Raw genomic sequence first — 25,574 nt, 5'->3', positions numbered from 1 at the left:
GCTGGCCTTGATAGCATGGATGCTTATATCTTTGTGGTGTCGGCAGGGTTGAGAGTGGGGCGTAGACGGTTTGTGTGTGTGTAAACAACAGGAGCCAGAGGTGACTAATGATGACAGCATTGTTGTCCCAGAAGTCACTAATGATGACAGCAGTGTAGCCCCTGAGGTTGTGAATGATGACATAATCGTAGCCCTCGAACTTGAAGTAGCCATGCTGCTTGAGAACAGCACTGACAAAACCGAGGCTGAGAATAGATTTGAAATACAGGTGCAGGAAAATTGTAAAAAAAAAAATTTTTAAATCACATTTTCAAAAATGGTAAAAACGAGAGACGTTATCAGAGAAGTTCTATTTTTTTTTAACTACATTCAGAAGGTGCGCGGATGTCCGCGCTCAACCAGCGGAAAACGGAGGAGGATACATGCGTGTTCAGCGGTTATAGTTCCAACCGTCTAATTTATCTGGAAAATCTCGTTTAAATACCTCGTGTAAATAAGACAGCTTCTTATTAGAGTTGTTGTAAGGTGTATTTATTCACTTTGAAGGAGCTAGGCTACTGACTCCGATAGGCTTCAAGTCTTTATGCTAAGCCAACATAGTATGCTAACATGGGAATTGAGCCAGTGAATGCACAAAAATTTAAATTAAATACAAAGTCCGTGTAAGTCGGAAAAAGGCATATTTCCCAAAAAAATTGTTTTCCTTTAAGGAGGTCACAGTTGTGGCCCTTGAGCGGACCGTGATTGACAGTACATTGATGTGAATGTATGTGCGCACTGAGGACAGGGCCAACACTGAAGAGAACCAGAAGCGGACCTTGGTTTATTGTTTTGGACGAACATTCAACGTGTTCTGCTAATTAGGTTTTATTTAATTTTCATTTAATTTAATTAAAATCTCAGCAAGGATAAGGCAGTGAGACTGTACATGTTGCTGTCAGGTTTTAAATTCAATATACATTGAGAAATCTGTAAACTCTTCGAAGCTTTATTGATATTGAATATCAGCAAATAAATGTTCATCAGCAAATACACGTTTATCACCAATGTGCGACAAACACGCAGTATTTACAAAATAAAACTCCCATGAAGCATCTCTTGTGAAATCATTCTATTATTAATTTGGTACATGGTAGTTTGTCACTGCTGGTAATAACATAAAAACAAGCGCAAAAAAAACAAAACAAAAAAAAAGGGGTCCCATCCCACCTTATTGTATGTGTCTGAGAAAAGAAACCCAAACAACCTGTTCACCCCAGACAGTCCTTACAGAGTACACAGTTCACCAGCCTGCCTTTTGGAGAAACCAACTTGGAACACGCATCACAAAAGAAGGATCACATGATACGCACATACAAAGTCACTTCCCGTCTAGTCCTTCCAGTCTTCTGCCTCTGAACATTTATTTGTACTGTACTGTGCCCCCTTGGAAACCCCCCATTTCAGCTTTGGCGCAACCTCTCATGCTGACAGATGTTGGTACAGCATCTGACGTGGTCGTACACAACCAACCTGTTCTCCGTGGTCTTTGCTCGACAGAGACAGTCTGTGGTTGTGAGATAAGCAAAGAGATGGTACAGGGTGGCAGCGGTGGGGTGGTCAGAGGGTCCCGGTGTGGACAGTTTGACACCGTGTGCAGAGGCAGTCAGGAGACTTGGCGGTATAACGACGGCATCGCGGGCAGCGTTCGAGGGAGGAGGGGAAGGCTGCCACGCTATAGGTGCTCTCCTCACGGATTACACCGCCTGTCAGAGAGAAAAGAGGAACCGGTTAACGGCCTTTGGCTGTGTTTAGCCTCACCTGCACGTCACTAAGCCACGGTTGGAAAGCTACAGTGTCTTGGCTACAAAATCTATGTGCCATTGATGTTCGTGAAAAGCTTGTTGGTATAATTTTTTTTTTTCCCAAAAAAGTAACAGTCCGTAATCAAATAATAGCATTATAAAATATCTCACAGATTAGTTGCTGTTTTACATGTGTCTGTATCAGGTAAAAACATTTCTGCACTTTTGTGTGCAGGGGAATTATGCCTTTTGATTTTGTTTGTTGCTTAGCAGCTGCCAGGAGACTTTTTATTGAATTGTCTGAGGACTGATGTACCTTTACAAAAGTTCTCATTTACCTGAAGAACAGTACCGATTATCACAGTGTTTGTTGATAATTTGCACATAATACTGAGAATGAATCACGTGGAGAGATTACTTTCCACTAGTTGGCACCACTGAGAACTGTTTGGGATTGTGTGTCCTTGAAACACATGGGTTTACAGATATGATGTTTGTACAGAGCATGTTTGTGAATGAGACTACATAAATTAACAACAAGCAGTGAACCTTGCAGGTCTATGTTGGAAAGGTAATTGCCTGTAATTATGACAATGAAGCTGCCCCTACGAATCACTTACCCTTCAGGTTGATGAGAAAGTTGCCCCTACTAATCGCTTACCCTCCAGGTTGATGAGAAAGTCACCCTGACTAATCACTCACTTTCCAGGTTGATAAGAAAGTTGTCCCTACTAATAACTCACTTTCCCGGTTGATAAGAAAGTTGCCCCTAGTAACCACTGACCCTCCAGGTTGATGAGAAAGTTGCCCCTACTAATCGCTTACCCTCTAGGTTGATGAGAAAGTCACCCTTTCTAACCACTCACTTTCCAGGTTGATAAGAAAGTTGTCCCTACTAATAACTCACTTTCCACGTTGATAAGAAAGTTGCCCCTAGTAACCACTGACCCTCCAGGTTGATGATAAAGTTGCTCCTACTAATCGCTTACCCTCCAGGTTGATGAGAAAGTTACCCCCACTAATCACTCACCCTCCAGGTTGATGAGAAACTTGCCACTGCTGATGATTGCGTCTGCGGGCAGGTCCCGGGGCATTGCACTGACCAGGGTGGTGCGTGACGCCATCATCAGCTCTGTCAGCTGGGAGCATGTAGAGGTGGGCTCCTCCTGCAAGGACTAGAAGAGGAAAATTACTTGTTGCTAACATGCTTAGTCCAATTAACAGGGTTCCCAACGTCACAATAGAGCCTAACTGACATGGGATTTTTTTTTTTAGATTGATACCGGATTACTGTTATGGTGGTCGATATAGTTCATTTTTCAGCTGAACTGAAAATACATTTTTCTGTATACACTCACGACGCACTTTATTAGGTAGACCTATACACCAGCTTGTCAATGCAATGTCTGTTTTTCAGACCAAATGTCAGAATGGGGAAGAAATATTACTTTGACATGATTGTTTGGTGCCAGACAGGGTGGTCAGAAACTGCAGATCTCCTGGGATTTTCATGCACAACAGTATATATAGAGTTCGCAGAGAATGGTGCGAAAAACAAAAAACATCCAGTGAGCAGTAGTTCTAGGGGCAAAAACGCTTGTTAATGAGAGAGGTCAGAGGAGAAGGGCCAGACTGGTCGAAGGTGACAGTAATGCAAATAACCATGCATTACAACAGTTGAATGTAGAAGAGCATCTCTGAACACAGAATGCGTTAAATCAACAAGTCAAAAAAGATGTCCAATAAATAAAAGTGCTAATTGAGTGTAGATGCACCAATTTGCACTGATATGACTATGCAAAAGTTTACACATTTTAATTTATTTATTAAAGCATATTAACATTGTCAACCAATTTAACATGGACCATCAATACAGAAAATTAGGGGCACAAGATAAAACAAGAAGCATCGCTTTTCTGCACTTGCACCTGCCAGGGAGCACCTATATTCTCACAGGTCGTGCAAAAAATTCTCTCAGCTCTGAATTCTTCTCACAAATGTAACACTTTGTATCTGTTTCTATTTTTAGAAATGCATTTCCTGTTGGCTATAAATACAGTGAGAGAAAATGAGCTGAGGTCCAACAGAAGCCTCACTATAATCTGCAATAAACAAGCAGAAAACGCTCTGAATCTGCCAGTGGGTGAATGAGCAAAACTGGCAGTGAACTTTGCCTTTAGGAGACTGCTTGTGACTCGGTTAAAGCCTAATTTACACTGCAGCAATGGTTTTGTCAAGTGTTGCGTGAAGAAATGACATATTTTAAACTGAAAAAACTTTGCTCGACCCTTCTTCTCATTGTTGCATGCCTAACGTCTATCTTGTTATGTCAGAGGGAACACAGCCAGAGGGAAAGCTGAAATTCCTTGTCATAGATATTTTCTATCTTATATTTATATCGATTTGACTGGAGAGGATAGAGGAAAAACCAAGAGAAGAAATATATGAAAGTATTGTCATCTGTATGGTAAGATTATGAAGTGACTCAAATTCAAAAAGCTTTGGGACATTTCACATTGCATACCTGCATAACAATAACATTCTCTTCCAGGTATTCCCTCTTTTAATTTATGGGACAGACAGACAAGACAAAATCTACGACAAAAGTAAATGGTAAATGGCTGGCATTTATATAGCTCCTTTATCCAAAGCGCTGTACAATTGATGCTTCTCATTCTCACACACACCAACGGCGATTGGCTGCCATGCAAGGCACCAACCAGCTCTTCAGGAGGAATTGGGGGTCAGGTGTCTTGCTCAGGGACACTTCGACACACCCAGGGCGGGATCGAACCGGCAACCCAGTGGGCAGCGAAAAGCACTAGGAGTCATCCTAGGAGCACCCATGTCAGTGCATAAAAGGATATATACATTGGTCCTATACGCTGTAGTCGATATGTATTTGGACATATTTGCACAAAATTGTACGGGAATGGTTTGAGGAACATGACGAAGCGTTAAAGGTGTTATCCCCAGGTCTCAATCCTGTCCAATCCATGGTGGCTTCACCTCACAATTTACAATTACTTGTTGAACTGGCTTCAGGTATATTCATTTGTGTCGTTAGTGAATGCAGAAGAAAGCTGTTTATGTCGAGTCTTGATTCTAGACTTTGCAATTGCCTTTGGAGATTGATGTTGGGGTGTGAGACAACATGAGAAAGACAGCAGTGTTGATGCAAATTAAGCTGGCAAATTCAACTGGTGAACTCAATAATGTCAAAAGACCCGGTAGACCGAGCCCAATCAATCAAAAACACTCTCCTGGATGCAGGTGTAGATGTGTCCAAGTCTACCATAAGTAGAAGACTACAGGACTACAGAGGGGACACTAAGATGCAAACCACTGATAAGCCTGAAGAACAGAAAGGCGATATTACAGTTAGCTAAAAAGCACCTAAAAGAGCCCCAAGAGTTCTGGAACAAAGTCTTGTGGACAGAAGAGACAAAGGTTAACATGTACCAGAGTGATGGAAAGAGGAAAGTGTTGAGAAAAAAGGAAATGCCCATGATCATACCACCTCATCCTTGAAACATGGCGGAGGAGGTGTTATAAACTAAAAATGTGTCTGTGTCAGTGTCCAATGATGCTCAGTGTTGATTATCCAGTGTAGAGAACAGCCGGCCAGGGTAGAATTAGCAGTGAGAAAAAAAGAGTGGTACCTCCATGAGCTCGAAGAAGAGGCTGGGCTCGATGGCGATGGTGATCTCGTACTCGGTGGAGTTACGGCCCGGGATGGAGGAGAGGAAAGAGTCTCTAATGGTGCAGGCCCCCTCCACCGCTTCCTCCAGCCCGGGCTTCTTCCACACCGAGCTGCTTTTAATCCAGCCACTGCGGAACAGAGACTCCCCTTCTGGGGAACAAAAAACAGGCAAACGCACAGTCATTACATAACACTCAGACCTCAGTAATGATATATTTTAAAGCTGTTTCTACACCTAGTTTGTTGGAAAATCTGAAAAAAATGGTTCTGGATTTGTTCCGAAGACGATCAATCGGGTAAATGTCCTCTGTTTATCGGTCATGATATGGACCAAGAAAGGCTGGGCACCATTAGAAGGGGTGGACACCGATGATTAGATCGAAACTCCTCTGGCTCAAATTCTGACTAAATAGCATAAATGTATCTGCGTATCAATGAGTTGTCTCCAATTGTAATCACCAGCCCATATTTCTAGAAAGCACTCAATCTCCACTTCCTTCCAAGTACACCCATAAGCGTGGGCGGTTTGCTCTAGTTTGTCGCAGATAAAATGGAGCTTTGTGTGCTTTCCTCACATTTACAATATTCACCTTGCCCACAATTCACAGCCTACATTTCCTGCAATAATGTTACAGCGATGACGTCTTTTTGTAGGCCAACCAAACAGTTTCTTCCGCCATGGGTTCCCTCAGTACATTTCCAATGCCCCCCCCCCCCCATAGAGATTTTGATTTCTGTGGTCGGATATAAGGATACAAATGCAATTTCACTTGTAAAAATAAAAATGTTAAACTCTTAAGCATGTCAACCACAGAGGTTGCTACATTGAAACTTCAATAACGGTCATATTTCACCAGCCACCACTCAAATTACATACCATGTCGCCTGCAGAACATTCCCTTTGTACTGCAGTTTCAATAAAGCAGCTTATTTCTTTAAAGCATATAACAGCTTAAATTTCACTGTTGCGATATTAACGGATGTGATTTATCTTGTAGAACAAAATGTGAAACTCTCTTAAGCACACATTAACTACAGACCTTTCTATACACTCGGCATTGAGAAACCTGCTGACGGAACCCATGGCTCAAAAATGCTAACTGTCTTCCAGGTTTCAGGACTACAAACTGTATTGGTTCAGAGAACATTTTTGGTCCGAACCATTTTTTCACCAGCAATGAACCACATTACGGCCGAGACTTTTTTTGTTGCTTTCACATTTGTCAAAACGATCAGAATTTTGAAGAAAAATAAATAAAAAAGAGGTAAGCATGAAAGCACCCCCACTCTTTAGACACAATTGACAACTTAAAAATAATAATCTATTTTCACCAATATTCAAGCATACAAATGGTTGAGACGCACGGTGACACACAAACATACGCACCATCATGTCCCGGGGCGTGCAGGTACACCTCCTCCGCCAGGTGAGGCAGCACTGGGGCGATGGATCGAGTCACACCATCCAGAATCTCCTCCAGAACTGTCTGACACGACCGGCGGCCAAGCGAATCCTCCGCATCACAGTAGAGCCTGAGGACAGAGAGGGAGAGAGGGAGAGGGAGCAAGACAGATGAAGGGGCAGAGGGAGAGGAGAGGGGGGGTAGAGGGAGGGGTAGAGGGAGAGAGAGGGTGAGAGAGGGTGAGAGAGGGTGAGATGGCCTCAGTGCATTATTTAGCCTGTGGCCACTGACTGAGGCAGGGAGAAAGCCAGCAGCCTGTACCTGTCCTTGATCATGCTGAAGTAGAAGCTGGAGAGATCTCTGGAGATGAAGCCCTGGAGGAGTCTGATCACTCTGCTCGCGTCAAACTCGTTGTACGCGTCCGTCACCTGAAACACACCCATACACACAAATGAGTGACACACACACATAGAACACACAACTACAACTACAAATAGACAGACACACAGACACTGAAATACACTTACCTTCATGCTGTAGTCTCTCAGCAGGTGGAGCAGGTACTGGTCAATATAGCGCATCTCTTTAGGGTCCACTGCCTGGGTGCGAGGGTCAAACCCCTGCAGGTTCCCCAAAAGGAACCGGAGTGTGTTCCTCACCTGCAGAAGGGAAATACAGTAAATACACCCTCATAGGACAAACAGGACCACAATAATTCTCAGAATGTGGAAGTGGATTAAGTGATTCAATTGGTAACTTCGTGTTTGTGTGTTTAATACACCGCAATTTATAATGTGTAACAGTAACACCCTCACTAACAGTTTGTCTGTTTAATACACTACACTTTATTTATTATATTGGGAGTCAGGAGTCCCCAACCTTTGTTGCAGAGAACTACAGGGTTTGGCTGGATTTTGGCTTTATTTCAAAATTAGCAACAAATTTAAACCCAAGAAACTGGATGAGTTAATTGTGTAACTAACAGCTTTAAGGACAAACCTTAACAAAATTAACTTTTTCCTCAATTTAGTATAGCATATATTCCAATAAATGTAAAAATGTTTTAATACTTGTATATTTTCACACCAATGTTTGTTTTCCATCCACTTCCTGGAAAACAAGATTTTGCAAGATTTGATGGCATGGTGTACCAGGTGGCGTGTATTTAGATCAAATGTCTGCCAATTTTCCACTCCCCTCCAATCAATATCCTTTGAAAGAAAGAGCCGAAGGAAGCTAGTTCGGCTCTAACTTCGTTTTCACAGTAACCACACCACCACAGCTGGTTCAGTGGTTGGTGAAGTAGCATGTATCAGTGCTTCTTGCTTTTCCACAGTAACCCCTGACCTTTGCTGGTACTTTGGTCGTATCTTCTCTGTACCTGAAGCACGTGATTTTGTCTCTTCTCATAACCGGCATGGTCATGGTCAAGGACGGGGTTATCACAAGAAGCTTGTTAATGTTTAGCGGTCATATTTCAGAGGGAGAATGGTGTTAAATCTAGATGCGCTGCATGGCTGGGATTCATATGCCATCTTAGCATAAACTCACTTGAGGTTTTGGCTCCTGAACACCCCAACTGAAACATATTAAACTAATAAATAAAGCTAATAAAAGCCAGCAAATCATGCGGATCTCCAGGAGCTAGGTTGGGAACCCTAGCTTCAAGTATTAATAGGATGTGGTCAAAATTTCACTAAGTGAATTTCTCCCCTGTCGACTGTAGTTTATGCTTTGCCGAAATGCGGTCTATCTTTTGTATAGAGCCAATAAAAAAATAAATGAATCGGAATTAAAAATGCAAACATCATATTTTGTTTATTTCTCTCCTGTCCATTGGTGTTTAATGCGTTGGCAACATGCTGTGTGTGTATCTTTGTACAGTGGCAATGACAAATAACTGAATGGGGACTGAAAACACACCCTACCTTGTTAATGCTGTCCCTTGCGGACGTCAATGCATTTTGGCCGATCTGTATCTCGGAGAAGATGTTAGACTCGGCGACCCACCAGCGCAGCACATCCGCACCGTAGGGAGGGGAGACGGAATGGTCCTAACGAGGATAGCGGGAGGACAGCTGTGAGTTCACTAGGCCTTCAAATGATGTCTCCACAAAACAGTGACCTTGTGACGAATCGGTATGGGTGAATATTTGGGAAACAATATGAATATTGTTGAATGGCTGAATGCTGCTGGCTATGTTTTTCAGACTAGAGTCAAACATGTATTTGTTTTGGATTTAAATAATGTTCTAGGCTTTACTGAGCTTGTCTAGTGTATTGGAATCTATTCAGTACTCTCAAAATGTGCAAACCCCACCTTCTGGTCCTCTTGGTAGGCTCAATTGCACCAGACAAGATCAATCAAGCACAGAAAAGTATTTGAAAACAAAAGAATTACGATTTGACGCAGGTCTGGTGTTTTTGTCTCAATGTGCACGTTTCACACACTGCGAGATAGTTTTGTGTGTGTGTGCTTGTGTGTGTGTGCGTGTGTGCGTATGTGTACATGTTTGAATGTGAGAGCACTGAGTGTCTCACTGTCTCTCACCTCGCCCCCGTTGATGACAGTGTCAGGATCCACAACGTTTCCCACAGACTTGGACATCTTCTCTCCTTTCTCACTCACAGCAAATCCATGCACAACCAGCTTCCTGATGCAAGAAGCAGGCAAGTACGCAGACTGAGAAATCACAACAAAACCTTTCCCACATGCACAACACTTTTCTCCAACTCACACAAACACACACCCACACACTCACATAAACACACACACAAGAATGCACACAAACACACACAGGAACCCACACAAATGCTCACACATAACGGACACAAACACAAGCACACAAAAACCGACACAAACACACACCCACACACACTCACAGAAACATATTTAAAACACACACACAAGAACGCACACAAACACACACAGGAACCCACACACACACTCACAGAAACCCACACAAACACCAACAGGACCGCACACAAACACATACTTACAGAAACACACAAACGCACGGGATCCCACACAAACACACACTCACAGAAACCCACAAAATCCGGTTGCTCACTGACTTGTATGGGGCCTTGTTACGCACAGCCACACTGGTCAGCAGAGAGGACTGGAACCATCCGCCCAGCTGGTCCTTCCCTTCCAGGTACACATCAGCACGCGGGTCTGATTCTGAGCATTGTAGAGTTGGAGAGATAGAGGGAAAGAAATAGGGGAACAGAGACGAAAGAGGAGGAGAGAAATATAGGTATTACTTCATGGATTATTCGGACCTCCCACACTGGTAAGCTGTGTCTGTAAGGCAGGGAAAAGTGGAGATCAATGAGACAAGAGAGAACCTTCCGGAAGTTGTTAAGAGACGCTCAGCCTGAGAAGAGAGAAACCACAGCCACTGTTGGTGGAGACAAAACAAGGTTTGAATGGAAGTTCAGAAGTGACAAACATTGAACTTGTCCATCCATTTACCTTGAAGGGCTTCTACCTTCGAAGTGCAGCCACAGACATTTTGTAATGACGTAGTTATCAAGCACAGAGAGAGGTCCAACATGCTAATAGGGGCAAAGAGAGTTGGAGGCTTAGAGAGATGAGGTGAGCTACCCGAGGTTAGTTAGTGGCAGACCCAGGCAAAATACATCCAAAAATATATGGTCCAACTGGGCCAACCAAGAAGACCAGAAGGCAGCCCAGTAAAGCATAGAAATGTATTTGAATCCAAAGAATTTGACCCAGGTCTGGTTTGTGGGGGGGTGAGAGGGCAGGCTGGAGGGGTAAAGGGTTTTAACCTGGCGTCAGGGCACTGGGGAGCGGAAGCCAGCTCAGTGGGGAATCGGTGGACTCTGAGCTGCTGTCGGCCTCCCAGTCTGGAAAACAGAGCAAGGCTCATATTGGGGCAGGTGGCGCCATGACAACAAACTGAAGAGTGAGAGTGAGATCATCACTGGCCGTGGTACTGGTCAGACCGGAGTCAAATAGGTCATCGTTTTGACTTTTCCGCACTTGATTGATCATACCTGGTGCAATTGAGCCCACCATGAGGACCAGAAAACGGGGTGTGTGCTTTTTGAGAGTATTTCATAGGCAATACACCAGGCAAGCTCAGTAAAGCGTAGAAAAGTATTTCAATCCAAAACAATGACGTATTTGACCCTGGTCTGGGTGCCGGTATAAGATACTGGCTGGGGTCCCAACTTGAGTCACTTTGTTACTGACGAAGGTCACTTACTGAGGTACGGAGACGAGTCAATCATTTTGGTACCTAAAGGTCCCATATTGAGTAAAATGACATTTCCCCTGCTATATGGATGATGAAGGAGTTGAAGGTGTCATAAAAAACACTGTGAAAGTATCATAACGCACAGTCCCCAAACAAATCCACCAATTGAAGTACAGATGGGCAGCAGACACTTCCCCGAACACAATTAGGGTTGCATGATATATTTAACCACGGTTCTTGCTGAAAGCAATAGGAATATCTGCCACCATGGGGTGTATAGGCTATGTTTTGTCTTTTTTCTTTAACCATTGCTGATGTGGTTGTAAACAATTAAATGTAAGAGGCCATGTGAAAAGCTTCAAGAAAAAAAACACTGATATCTATTCGGTGTTGAAAAGACAAGGCCTTGCAGCTTCCATGTGATTGAAAAACCTGATAGGCCATCTTCACACCCAGTAGATAGTGATGTTTTTTCCTGGAGGAGCTTCTCATGGCTTCTGATGGCAGTTTAATATCGGATCAGATATGCTTAAAGAAAAAGATGAAAGATCGCCGATACACCACATAGTGCCGGTTATTCTTATTACACTTGGAAAAAAGATTTGATATTTTGGTCAGCCATAGAAACAACACTTCACTTACACAGAGACACTTTTATACTGACAAAAGAAGATACTCAGGAACACTGACAGACATGGTAAGCAGAGCTCCTGCATGGAGCCTGCAAGAAACACATCTCCCTACATATCTGTTCATATGGCCATTCTTGTGTGTGGTCCATAAGTATTTGGACGGCGACAGAATTCTTACACATTGCACTCGTTATGGATGTACATACCTGAGCAAACTGTCTGCTTTAATTTCAAGGTAAGTGCATCCATATCGACTGCAATGTTTACAGCCCTTTAAAATTGAGTCGCTGTCCAAATACTTATGGACCTCAAAATTGTGCCACAGTCCAAACACTTATGGACCTCTCTATACCGTATACCAGAGAGGCTGACGAGCACATAACTGTAAAGGAGAGAATGTACAGAGGGGAGTGAGTGAACCGACTCCCATTCGGCACACAGTGGAGAGAGAGGAAATGAAGACTCACCCTGCAGAACGGCAGCCCAGGATACCCCGCTGTCAAACCAGATGTCTAAAATGTCCTCGCCACGCTCGTACTCCACCTCATTGTCCACCTTGCTCTGGTGCGGACACACACGGACACACACACAGATACACACACACACACACACACACACAGCTATGAGCTCCTGAACATCACAACTAGATTCTCACAACCAGAAAAAAAGTCTCATTTAAGCAAAAGAAAATACATCACAGGTCGTTATATACAGTGCACAACTATTATCTTCTAAACACATGCTGTACATTCACATCACAATTCACATTCCCACAGCATACTTCCAATCCATTCTAGAACCATCCGCTTCCATTGATAGTGGTACTTAGCGATGCAATGGCGATGCACACCTTTTTCCGCACCTCCGGGGGCAGCAGTGAGTCCAGGGGCAGCTCCCACCAGCAGTTGCTGCCTTTCTCCGAGAATAACTTCGCCACATGCGACACTGTGTGCCTATCAATCAGAAAGCATAGGTCACACCCCCCCGCATCTGAGCCAATCAAAAGCACATGTTGTGTCACCCTACCACTGAGCCAGACCCCACATTCTGTAGGCTAACCAGATGGTCAGTACCCTATACTTAACATTGATAGATCTCTCTCCCTACCTACGAAGCTGAAATGTTCTTGACACATCTTATGAATATTCATGAGGACGTTCATTCATTAGTGGGACCAATGACAAAGTCTGCCCTTGGGCATACTTCTGCATGAATATTCATAAACTACAACACGGCCCAGGAAACCACTGTGACCACCTGGAAGTTACTGTAATTAAAAAGCAGACAACCGAAAGAATACAGGAGCAGACCATCGGTCAGACCAGCATCTGTTTTTCCTGATAAAAACCAGAAAGAGTCACTCGCTCTGTGAAACCTTACATGTATTCATGTATTCGTGTCTTTGGTTGTATACACCTACACTATGGCCTAATCAGTGATTTCGGTTGCTAATATAATGCTAATGGCGTGATAAAATGTGAAGAAAAAAGACAAAACTATGGTACAACAGTATAGAATTATTGTCCAAATAAAAATAACGGCAAATGTCCTCATAAAAAGCACTTCAAAAGGAATAATAAGTATTATAAAACAGTGTTGGACCAACATTACTTCCTTGTTCATCTTTTATCTTCCACGTTTCATTCTTCTTTGTTTTATGTAACGGCCATTTGGAGTCCTTGCTCAGCTCATCAACATGGAAATCACTCACTCCTCAGGCAAGATATCAAACAACTCTAAAGTTTTGAGTTGATATTGCCACGGCTTTGCCAAATAAACCATTTAACTGTTTAATAACTTGTACTTGGAAATTACTGTGTGGGCCTTTAATGTTGACAGTACATGAATGCCATTTCCCTGGGAAAAGTATTTATAAATATTTCTCTCGTGTATATACTAAAGGGTCAGTGGCGGTTGGCTGACGAGTGAGAGTACTTGTTCATGAGTGGCTCTCCGGTCTCTTTGTTGTAGAAAACCGGGATGGGGACACCCCAGCTCCTCTGACGGGAGATGCACCAGTACGTCCGTCTGTCCAGCATGGCCAGCAGACTGGCCCGCGCCGACTCTGGCACCACCCGAACCTTCTGCAGAACTTCCTGCAGGTACACATTCACATTGATACATTCGGTCAAGATATGTGGTGTGCAATGATAATTTCCTTAGTGTTAATGTTAGGCATGAGAGAATACAGGACCAGCAGTCAAAACAGGTGGGTCAGTTACATTAAATTACATTATATTATAGGCATTTAGCAGATGCTTTTATCCACAGAGACGTACAACAAAGTGCATAACCGTAACCAGTGACCATAACAAGAGCGCTGAAAGACCCTAGAGGGAGGTACAGTTCTAAGTGCTAGGAACGACCACAAAGATAAGAACTTGGACTTTTATATTAATCTCATGTGACAAACAAAAGAAAGTAGCAATAAAACCGTTGTAACCACAACATTGGTGATTGGTTATCCTGTTGTGTGCTAGACAGCTGGCCATACTATGAGCCATGTTCTTGGATATAACCCTTTTGGGTTGCTGAGAAGCAGACCTGACATTGGTCCATCTGTTCATCCATTTATCCATCCATTAATTCATCCCTGTCTCTTGTAAGTATGTTTATAGAGTTAGGGAACACAAAAATGGAAATGCAACCACATACTAAAAGTTAAAGTTTATGTAATGGAATGGAGTACATTTTCATTGCATCGCAAGGGTGCAGTCAGACCCTTATAAAGTAAGATCAATGCCAGCCATTGCTTACTGGTACTCTGACCATCTTCACACCATCACAAATAATATATTTCCTGTAAGGTGGCAGGTCATGAGACAAGGTGACATTAAGGTGGCATGTCATGAGACACAGGAGATGAGGAGCAGTGAAGTGTTTTGAGGAGCATGATAGTGGCCTCCTTGGCCTTCAAGACCATGGTCTTCTTACTCACCAGATGTAAAGCAAACTAAGTATTATGGGATATTCTTGGATGACTGAGTTGATATTTGATCAACTGAACAAGAGTTTATTTACATTCTTTTGGATGAGTGGGGCCTTTCCTCCTGAAGGAATGATGGTGATGATTGGAGAAAGGCCATCTCAGCTAGAGACTTTACATTGGTTCCATTTTTTTGGTTCAGGGTGTGGGTGTGTGTACATGTCTGTGTCTGTGTGTGTGTGTGTGTGTGTGTGTGTGTGTGCAAAAGCTGCCCTGCTAGGTCTGACCTTGGCTTTGTCCTTCAGGCTGCCTGTGTTGATGAACCACTGCTTACTGGACCTGATCACCACTGGCTGCTTGGTCCTCCAGTCGTACGGGTAGTTGTGGACACAGTCCTCCTCTTTCAGCAGAGCGCCAGCTTCCTTTAGCATGGAGATCACTAAAACACAAACACACACAGTGATTTAGCATTTCATCCACATTGCAATTACATTTTATTTTACAGGTTATAAAATAGAATACATTCTGTCCTATTTAACATCGTTTGTTATCTTCTATCTGTTAAGAGCTAGCAGCATAACAAGTCACCAATAAACTTTCAACTTCAACAAGAACCTACCTACAGGCCTTGAGCAAAAACATAAACAAAAACAAAAAGAGAGTATAGTATGCAGTTGGACAGTGGGAGGCAAGAAAACATTTTTTTGCCAAGTGGGGTACTTAATAAAGTGGTTGTCCTTGGTAATGACACACACAGTTGCACAGCTGTAAATAATGTTATTTTAGTACGGTGTTGACTTTGTCAGCAGGCATGCTCTTTTCCTCCTTCACAGAAATAAAGACCCTTATGACTGGATCTAGTATGAAGTGATTTCCTGACAGGATTGCCTCTTTATTACAAGACAAGAATGGATTTTCCTTCTCAACCCAACAGTATACACATATTAAACACAGAGTTAGTATTGCATTGCCGTATAGAATACATATTATTTACTTTTTGGCAGATGGTAAATACTATGTGATCTTTTCTATCATAATCAGTCGTAAGTCGTGAAGGCCAATTTTACATAAATTGCATGTCATCATGCCAAATTTAGAGTAAAAATATAGTTTTTAAGCTTTTAAATGCAAGATGTTAAAGTGAAACTAACACCGGAGTTGTGCATTGTTTGGAGGCAGCCAGCTTGTCACCATTCACCAGTCACAAACAATCACATAAGCTGTGTTCGTGTCTACATTTTTATGTATTTGCTTTCATGGTCTGTATCTCTTAATGTCAAGAGTAAAAATATAGTTTTGAAGGGTTTTTACGTAAGATTCTAGCCCCAAAGTTTCGTTTGGCCCAGTGTCAGTCTCTCACAACAAATCTTTGAAGCCATTTTTCTCAAAAACATTTGGTGGCACTCAAAATGAAACGGGACACAACTCCCTTGATATCTGGAGTAGAGAGATACATACTGACTGTCTCTCTATCTGATAGACACATAGTAGACTCTCGTAGGCAAGCCAACTTCTCAGTCTAGTCATCAGCTTTATGCAAGGGAACACGGTGAAGTTGTGTGCACCAGGACGAATGACTTCAACACTCTCATTCACTCTCATTCTAACCTGTCTTGGTGCCCTCTTCCATGACTGACTGACCACAGAGCACTGGACCGGCAAGCTCTGTGAACTTTCCCACCTCATCCACCATACATTCCTGAGAGGGAGAGAAAAGGGGAGGTGACAGTAAATTAAAACAACCGAAGAAAACCACACTTTTTTCCCCTAAAAATTCAAAAGTAACAATGAACTCCAACTCTGCTGGAAGGTTTCCCATCACTTTTGCATGAAGGGTGGGTCATTTGACAGCTTTCCCTGATATTTTAAGCATGAAAAGTAATTTGCATGGGCTTCCAAGGGCAGTGCCTACAAGCGTAAGCAACGACAGAGCAGAGAACTCTTCAGGCAAGATATCAAAGAGTCTTTCTCCAGTTCTGCCAAATAAACCATGTCTAATAACTCAGATGTACTTGACATTGCCACAGTATCCTTATTCAAACTGCAACAGTAATGAAGCAACAGTATCAAAGAGTTCAGTGGGCTAAACAAAATTATTGCCTGGGTTACCAAGACACAAGACAAGATGTTAAACACTACGAGTACCACCAAGAAATATCGGCCATGCCGTTCCTTTGGTGGAGAAAACCTGGAGGGGGACACCCCAGCTCCTCTGACAGACAGTGGGTCATTTGACTGCTTTGCCTGATGTTTTCCCATGAGCCATGACTTTCAGCATGCAAAGATGCTTGGTATTTCCGATGGGGTGGGGTAATAGAAAATTTTAAAAAAGGTGGAAGAAAAAATAAACACACCACTGCCAGATTGAAGTGAGAGGCCACATTGTAGTCCTCCATCCCGTGGGCGGGCGCCGTGTGGACCAATCCCGTTCCTTTGCCCATGGTCACATGATTAGCAGCCAGCAGCGGTACCTCCTTGCCAGGAATTGTGGGGTGTTGGCAGACTCCACCCTCCAACTCAGATCCTGTGCAGAGAGGTGCAGAAGAGACGGTCAATACTGTAACTGCAGTAGCCACAGTTCAAGTCATTCCAGCATCCCATTCAGACCTGGTCAATACATAATTGCCTTGATTTCAAATACTTTTCTGCGCTTGACTGATCTTGCCTGGTGCAACTGAGGGCTCGGTTTTTGAGAGTATTTCATAGGTTCCAATACACCAGACAAGCTCAGATGAGTGTAGAAAAATATTTGCATCCAAAGCAATTATGTATTTGACCCAGGTCTTATCCCATTTCTATAGGTAGGCCATGTCAAGAGTGTTGCAGGTCTTCAATAAAGAAATATAAAAATGGACTCTATCACAGTTTCAGCTCCTCCCCCAATCCAAACCGCAACCATCGAGTAAAATATGTATTTGGATCTGGGACAATAATCTGTAGGAATATAAAACCTGGAAGAGGTGCTTTCGCAGACGATCGGCAAATTTCTCAAACAAAATATTTTTCCCAGGGTTTTCAATTCCTTGATGTTGAAGACGTACTAGGATTTTACAGGCAGTGTGGGAACATGAAGCGAGTGACAGGCCACTGAGCCAGAACTCTTCAGTTGGAGAATGTAGCATGGTACCGTGGTATGTGGGGCCAGAGCCTACCAGTGAAGGAGCCCACAGTGTCAAACTGAGTGCCCAGTGCGGCTGCAAGACTTGTAATGCGATCTGTGGCCACCAGGAGGAGTTGTGAGACATCAGCACTCTTCACTAAAGAGTACCTGCCAGAAACAGAAAAAAATTTTATTATTCAAAGGTGTATCAGTTGAGGGATATATAAAGTTGCTTGTACTGCATTACCATGGATTAATATACAATAGTCTTTATATTAAGAGATTGGGGCACATCATATTTAATAATAGAGATGGAATAATAACTAATGCATTGCAGGTTGAGCTATTCCAGGTCTTATCACAAGCAAGCTAATATACGATGAAGTGGCAGTTTCTACTCAGTTACATGCCACTAGTAAAACCTGGAATTGATCAAACTGCTATCATCTTCTATGCCTGTCATTTAAAAATGTGCATGTGGGTGTAAGTATGCATCTTCAATTGAGTGTGTATGTTGTTTCTAATTTTGTGTAAATGGTAAATGGACTGCATTTATATTGCGCTTATATCCAAAGCTCTTAACAATTTATGCCTCTGATTCACCTATTCACACACCCACTCAAACAGCAATGGGGGTTGTGTGTGTGTTTGTGTGTGTGTGCGTATTAGGCGTTTCCAGCATTAGCTTGCCGGAGCCCTGCACTCACTTTGCATTAGGCATGAAGCAGACCGCCTGATTGGCTGGAATGGTCCAGGGCTGGGTTGTCCAAACCAATGCGGCTGCATTGCTCCATTCCTCTGAAAATAGAAAACCACAGACAAGGCCAGTCAGTTAATCAGCAGATCAGAGGTGCAGACTGGCAGTAACTATGGTAACCACAGACCTCAATGTAATGCATCATCTCTGCTGTAATCCTGTTGTTGTTTTTTTGTCCATTGCCATTCAAAACTGAATCCCTGGGAAAGAGATTTGGTGGTGTGGATTTATAATGCCAGAGTATCTGGGAATTTGGTAGACCAAAGGAACAGTTTAACAGTTTTTTGGGACCGTGTTCCATTGATATTTTCAGGAACTGCAGACACATTTGTTGGGTCAGCACCCACTGTTCACACCTTTGACTTGTTAGACATTTCTCCACAGTTTCATACATTTTAGTAGCCAGAAGGAAACGCTTCACACAGACTGGAGACGCTGTGGTGACAGATTCAGACACCGTATATTGGGTGTGCATGGAATTGGCACTCGAAGAACCCCTCACCAGAGGATGACGCTAGCTTGGGCGGTGGAGTCTTCACAGGGAAGGTGGCATATACAGCCCGGCTCACATGCTCGGGGTTGTACTCCAACTCTGCCTCGGCCAGGGCTGTCCTGTAAGGAGGGCAAAAAAACATGTTGGCAGCCTATAGCGTAGTGGCTACGGTACATGATCGGGACACGGAAGGTCAGTGGTATGCCCCCAGTGTATGATCAGACCCACACAGCTGGAGCAAGGCCCCTTAACCCCACATTGTCTCCCGCTTAGTCTAATCAACTGTAACTGTAATGTATAGGGAACGCCTAGGATAAAAGTGTCAGCCAAATAACATGTAATGTAATGATTTATTCTACTTTACACTCCTCACAAGCCGAAGGGCAGTATGTGTTAGACAAAACAACAAGGTCTAAGAAGAAGGTCCATAAACTCCCTCCACTCAGCCTTTACATACAGAGGACCTCTACTAATAACCCCCTTTACTGCTGCCTTTTCTCTCATTTGAAAACAGACTTCTGTGAAGCGCCCTCTTACCTGGAGGACGGAGACCAGAACACCGGCTTATAGTCCTGATAGATAAAACCCTGCAGAGAACAGCCTGGATTCAGTACAGTACACAAGAGTGAACGATCATATCAAACAACTAGATTCACTACCAGGCGTGGAAGCTGACATTTTACATCCATGTCCAGGATAGTCATATTTAATCTTAGGAAGCTGCACTCTTCTGTCAAAAAACAGTTGGTTGGCCTCCAGTTGCAAGTCCATCTTTCGATAGCACAACTCCAGTATAAAAGTCAGTAGCTACATGGTAAGTAATTTTATCAAACTAAGAGCAAGTGAGATACAGTAAGTACACCATGATCATGGGGCAGTGCTGGAAATGGGTTTGTTTTGTCTGTTAGCTCATGAGCGGACCGGGCTCTCACCTTGCTGTGCATCTCCTGGAAGACCTGAAGCTGGCTGGCCTCATACGACCCGTCGAAGGTGTAGTAGCACTGGTCCCAGTCGGCCATCACCCCCCACCGCTGGAACGCCTCGCGTTGCCGAGAAATGGCCCCCTCCGCAAACTCCCGGGCTGGAAGGGGTGTTGAAGGAAGAAACGGGTTTATATCAAGAATAGGGCTTATTCACTCTTGCATACTTCTCCCCTTTCCCAAGGAGCACTGCAGCATGTGCACTAGCCAACACACTTGCCTGTGATAGAATGGACATTTTTCTCTGTCTTGTTGAAACAGAGACTGATCTCACTGACAACAATTGGTGGCCCATGAATGGCTCAGAGCTGTATGCTAACATTTCTTCCCAGGAGCACATGTGTACAGCAGTCGACGTATGCAAATCACAACAGTGAATCAGGAAACACAACAACAAGTTAAAAAACTAAACAACAAATCAGAAAACTGAACTCCAAATTACAAAACACAACGACAAGTTAAAAAATGAAACAACAAATCAGAAACCACAATTGCAAATCAGAAAACATAACACCAAATTACAAAACACAATGACAAGTTAGGAAGCAAAATAACAAATCAGAAACACATCGACAAAAACCAGAGAACACAAAAGACATTTGAAACCAGCAAGGGAATTACTTATTGAATCAGAACATCTGTTGTTGATTGGGCAGATATAGTGTCAATACACCAGTCCAGCAACACGTCACCGCCATAGCCACGCCACTTCTCGGGCGTGATGTGTCGTTTCGTTTTTTAACTTGTCGTTCCGTTCCCTGATTCGCTATCGTGATTTGCACAGGTCGGCCACCGTACATGTGCTCCTACATTGAAAAGTTCAGGAGCACACTAATGCATTCCAATTAGTATACACGGCAAGTTATTTCTGCAGTTAGCACACATCACTTTTCAGGAGCACTGAGGTGCCCAGTGCCTAGCATGTCATTAGGTGGAATGAAAGTAGTGGGAACCCTGAAAGACCTACAACCACCCTACCGCCAGAGCAGCACTACCCACCTCCACGTCCTGCAGGCCAGTGTCTGCAGGTATTTGCTCCTACTCTGCGCAACACTACCTGATTTCACTAATTATTTTACCCGCTTGGTTCAGATAAGCGAATTAGTGAAATCAGGCGGTGTAGCGATAAAGCAAATCTGTCACAGATAAAGAAAGCGCCAGTAAACACTGCGGCCCGCAGCACGTGGAGTTGAGTAACACTGCACTAGACAAACGCTGAAAACCATGCCCCGTCAATGTGGACTACTGGTCATTTTCTGGTGTTCGATTCCTGTGATATCACAGCACTCGTGGTGGGCACTTGATTGGCTGAGCCACTAATCACTAATGTAAACCATAAATACTAAAGGCACCATATGAATATTCATGAGACACGACATTTCCATAAACATACTTTCAAAGTGCAATGACGGTCCTTAAAATGGATCATCTCAGAATGTTTGCTTGGAACATGTGTTTTCAGAATCAAGTGATTTTAACAACGAAAAAATTCAAGGCTGGAAAAAGGGAGAGGAATAAATAAGTGTAAAAAAATGGGCTCGGCTTACATTATATTGGAAAATGTTGACGTCGGCACTCCTTCTAGCCCGCAATGCACCAGTGACATTGCATCCACAATGGTAACAGCGATAGCATTTCTCTCTGGGTTCAAACATAAAATCACCAGCTACAAACCTTTCTGTCTGATCTGCAGAGGAGTCAGCCCACTGGTACCCAGCTCTCCAAGGGCCTTCATCTCGATGGGCAGGCCGTGGCAGTCCCAGCCTGGGATGTAGTGGACCTGCTTCCCACGCAGCATCTCAAATCGATTCCTGATGTCTTTAAGAATCTGAAATGTACAGCACCAAAACCGTACCATTGTTTCTGTACTTCTAGTCAAGTTTCACAAACGTATTTCATTCCATGTGCCAATTCATTCAACGGGCAGCCTGTAGCATAGTGGCTAAGGTACATGACTGGGACCCGCAAGGTCGGTGGTTCGATCCCTGGTGCAGCCACGATAAGATCCGGGGAGGATTGTCTCCTGCTTAGTCAAATCAACTGTACATTGCTCTGGATAAGAGGAGGGAGTATCTTTGGAAGGTGCAAGATTTAGAATTTCTTTTTGGATGGATCGTTTGGTTCTCGACTTTAATTGTATGGTTTTTTGGAACAGAGTTTGGAATTGTGGATGAACAGACTTCGAAAATATGGAGTATGAGGTGGCGGACGGAGTAATCATAAAGAAAGTGAACTGGCTGGGAAGCAAACCATGTATTTAGTGACAGCCATGGAGTGGGAAGATTTGTAAAGAAGGAAATCGGGGATGTGACAGCAGTGAGGGTATCAAGGGGAGGCATCGTGATTGTGGAATGTCAGACAAGGAAACAGTGAGATAAGGCATTCAAAAATTACTCACAGAAGTCTGTTTTCAAATGAGAAAAGGCAGCAGTAAAGGGGGTTATTAGTAGAGTTCCTCTGTATGTGAAGGCTGAGTGTTTTTTGGAGGTGGAGTTTGTGGAGCAAGGCTGCTGAAAAGCCATAGAGAAGAAAAGGATCTGGATAATAAGTCAGTATTACTTGAATTTTATGGTAGAAAAACCTGAGATTTTGTCAGCTATAAGGTGAGGGCATTTGACAGGGATCCAATGAGGTGCTTTTGGTGTCAAGATTATGGTCATGTGGAAGTTGTGTGTAGAGTGTGTGAAAGGGGTGCAGAGGTGTAGGATGTGTGGGGAAAAATGGGTATACAGAAAAAGAGTGCAAGCTATCAAAAGAACAGGCTGTATGTTTGCACTGTGGAGGTAACCAAGAAGTGGGAGCAAAGCAATGTCAGAGGAGGAAGATGGAATGTGAGGTTGTTCAGGGGAAAGGGGGTGAGATACAGGGAATTTTGGATGAAGGGTTTGGTGGGAGTCAAACGGGAAATATAGCTTGTATGGAAGGGGTTTAGGAATGGGTGTTTTTTTTTAGTCGTCTACCTTATTGAGAGCGTGTCCAACATGGGGGTCACCGTTGGCGTATGGGGGCCCATCGTGCAGACAGTATTCCTTTTTGCCCTTTCTTTCCCTCTGCCAGGAGTATAGCTCCGAGAACCCACACAACTGCAAACATACGCAGTGTAATTTAATTTAATTTACCACCGTAACGTTTTAACTAACGTTATTTATTTGTAGCTATAGCATATGGAGTAAATTCAATTCTAATTCTTGTTGGAACAACCGCTTAGATTCTACCGCAGACATACAGACTAACTAACGTTAACTTAGCTAGAAAACAGAGCTATTGTATTGTCAACTCAAATGATTCGCTAGCATGCAAGACAGCTAACTCATGTTAACTTTTATATCTAAACGGCACGTTCATTAGCTGCCATATAGTTAGTTATATTTCAAGCCAGATAAAATAACCAGAATATTTGTAGCACAACATTCAAACCTTGCAACCTGGTAAGACTAGTTCCATCATTGGATCCAAGTTATCTAGCTAACGTTAGCAAGCAAGCTAGCTACCCGTTGGATCTCCAGCTCCCGATCAACAATCTTCTGCCCAGTTAGTTTAATTGGGAAGTCAGTCCGAGGAAGTAGCACACTGTCGCGGTATGTGCCCTCTCCCTGAGCCGTTGTGGGCTGGGGAGTGCCTCCAGAAGTGCCCCCAACACTTTGACAGCGACTAGGGTTGTAGGAGAGGCCGGGGTGAAGGACGCCCCTGCGAAAACCCTTTCCCCATCTTGCAACATTTTGGCAAAGTGCTACGGTCCGGCACAGGAGCATCGAGCTGTCAGGGTATTTTTCTCACTATAGGGGGTCTGTAGAACATCAACACTTTTAAAAGACGACCTTAGTTCACTAGGGTAGTGGCTATCATCAGCCCTGTCCCATGCCAGTGTGTTTGGTTTATCAACCTCCTGCTTCTTGCGGAAAAACTTCAGTACGGAGACCGATTGACAACAAACGGAACGACCGCTGGTAGTAACGACTTCCTCTTCTTTTGAGTTTTTTTTATGGGGATTAAGAACCAAGTATATTGCATTACCGCCACCTACTGGATGTATTATTGTTTCTCTTTTTAGTTTATTTATTTCCTAAACCCACAGTCTTTACCATATCTTTATTTCCCTGGTGTAGTCTAAATATATGTTCGTCAAGCAATAGTAAAAATCTAGCGCCTTCCGTGTTATCGAGAATGCATGCTACTTGCATGCTACAGTTCTACACCCAGACATTTCTTGTGTGTGATGAAGGATAGGCTATTTCAGAACTAAAACTTTTACAAACTTTTTCAAATAACTGCAGACCATTTTGCACTACGATGTTATACTTCCAAAAACGTTTATAAGATGTGTTTAGAAATTATCATTAGGACATGTAACATGATCCAAGACTACAAATTTTCTGGTAACGTGGACTTCTCTAAATGTCCCTAAAAACATTCATCTTCATTTTTAAAATGTCCCTTCAAAAAACAACTTGTTATTATATTTTATGGTGATCTATTAAGATGGCACAACTGATCATATTTATTTACCCCAATCAATTTGATTAAAATGAATGTGACAGCTGGTTAGATGTGCACATCCAAAGTATTCCATTCATATTAACATGCTCCACAGAAAGGGTTCTGTAACTTCTATTATTTTGATAATGCTTTTAAGCAGTGGAAAAGCTAGGAAGATGGAGAATGTGTTTCTTAAATAATTGGTTCCATATTCTATCTGATTGGCATTGAGTACAAGCTTTTCATAATTTTCTGCAGTCTATTCATTTTTGAAAATAGATTTGACTCATACATGCTTCAACATCTTTAGAATGCAGTGGCAACCACACTGACCCAATTGCCTTAACATGAATGTTATACAGTAAAGAGATGAAGAGAGGACTTTTAATGCACTGATAGTTAATTCAAGGTAGAGATGAAAACACACACACACACACACACACACACACACACACACACACACACACACACACACACACACACACATATTCCCAGTGAACCCTGTATTCCCCAGAATACATAATTATTATTGTTTTACAGAATACATATTATTTACTCATTAAGATAATCCATGCACGCTTTATTTTCAAATCATCCTGAATTAAATCAAGATGAAAAATGTAGATAAATAAAACCACATTGCTTGTATGCCATGAGCATGTTAAGATGTAAGTGATCCAATGTGGCTTAAGAATAACCAAGTTAGTCTCTCTCTCCCTCTTTCTCTCATAAATATTGGCTCACAAAAAAAACAGCCAATCATTCACAAATGCTGACTGCCAAGCACAAAGGCCTGCCCAAGGACTAAGAATTTCACATATCTGTAATAGAGTCCATACCTCCTCAGAGAAAGAGAGGAGGGGAGACAAAGAAGAGGAGAGAATGCTGTGCTTGTGTTTGGTTTTCGCATGTTTTAGTGCTGACAAAACTCTGTCCGTGCCTTTCTTCTCTGAATTGTCGATGGGGGCTCTCGGTTTGTAGGGGCACGAGCAGACCGCATGCCGTGCGTTTGATCAGCATCGATGACATTTTTTATACACTCTGCCAATTTTGAAGCCACGGTGCCAGTCCTGCCCAAATTCTGAAGCGCTGGT

General features: G+C 43.0%; 1 protein-coding gene across 2 annotated transcripts; it reads right to left on the bottom strand.

Annotated features, from left to right (window-relative positions):
- Nucleotides 1-972: 972 nt before the first annotated feature.
- Nucleotides 973-23,935, bottom strand: iars2 (isoleucyl-tRNA synthetase 2, mitochondrial). Of its 2 annotated transcripts, XM_061252530.1 has the most exons (24): nucleotides 23,496-23,935; nucleotides 22,965-23,087; nucleotides 21,679-21,832; nucleotides 19,957-20,105; nucleotides 19,562-19,611; nucleotides 19,034-19,143; nucleotides 18,482-18,572; nucleotides 17,827-17,942; nucleotides 17,029-17,198; nucleotides 16,283-16,373; nucleotides 14,962-15,113; nucleotides 13,684-13,844; nucleotides 12,599-12,701; nucleotides 12,216-12,309; nucleotides 10,686-10,763; nucleotides 9,966-10,074; nucleotides 9,442-9,544; nucleotides 8,819-8,944; nucleotides 7,418-7,549; nucleotides 7,212-7,318; nucleotides 6,875-7,020; nucleotides 5,447-5,637; nucleotides 2,815-2,959; nucleotides 973-1,745 (listed from the first exon to the last, which is right to left on the bottom strand). In XM_061252530.1, the coding sequence occupies exons 1-24, from the start codon at nucleotides 23,754-23,756 to the stop codon at nucleotides 1,600-1,602; spliced, it is 3,108 nt and encodes a 1,035-aa protein (XP_061108514.1). In that variant the 5' UTR covers nucleotides 23,757-23,935; the 3' UTR covers nucleotides 973-1,599. The 2 variants fall into 2 exon arrangements, with proteins under 2 accessions (XP_061108514.1, XP_061108522.1); XM_061252538.1 differs by lacking the exon at nucleotides 10,686-10,763.
- Between the last annotated feature and the right edge of the window lie 1,639 nt (nucleotides 23,936-25,574).

The sequence above is a fragment of the Conger conger genome, chromosome 1 (assembly GCF_963514075.1).
Source record: "Conger conger chromosome 1, fConCon1.1, whole genome shotgun sequence".
Classification (NCBI taxonomy): domain Eukaryota; kingdom Metazoa; phylum Chordata; class Actinopteri; order Anguilliformes; family Congridae; genus Conger; species Conger conger.
This window is presented reverse-complemented; position numbering and strand designations above follow the sequence as displayed.

Coding starts and splice junctions, on each gene's coding strand:
- iars2 (XM_061252530.1), bottom strand. CDS start 23,756: ATGCTCCTGTGCCGGACCGTAGCACTTTGCCAAAATGTTGCAAGATGG. Junction 19,612..19,956: donor TCCAGGAGATGCACAGCAAG/GTGAGAGCCCGG, acceptor TGTTCTCTGCAG/GGTTTTATCTATCAGGACTA. Junction 7,021..7,211: donor TTCAGCATGATCAAGGACAG/GTACAGGCTGCT, acceptor CTCTGTCCTCAG/GCTCTACTGTGATGCGGAGG.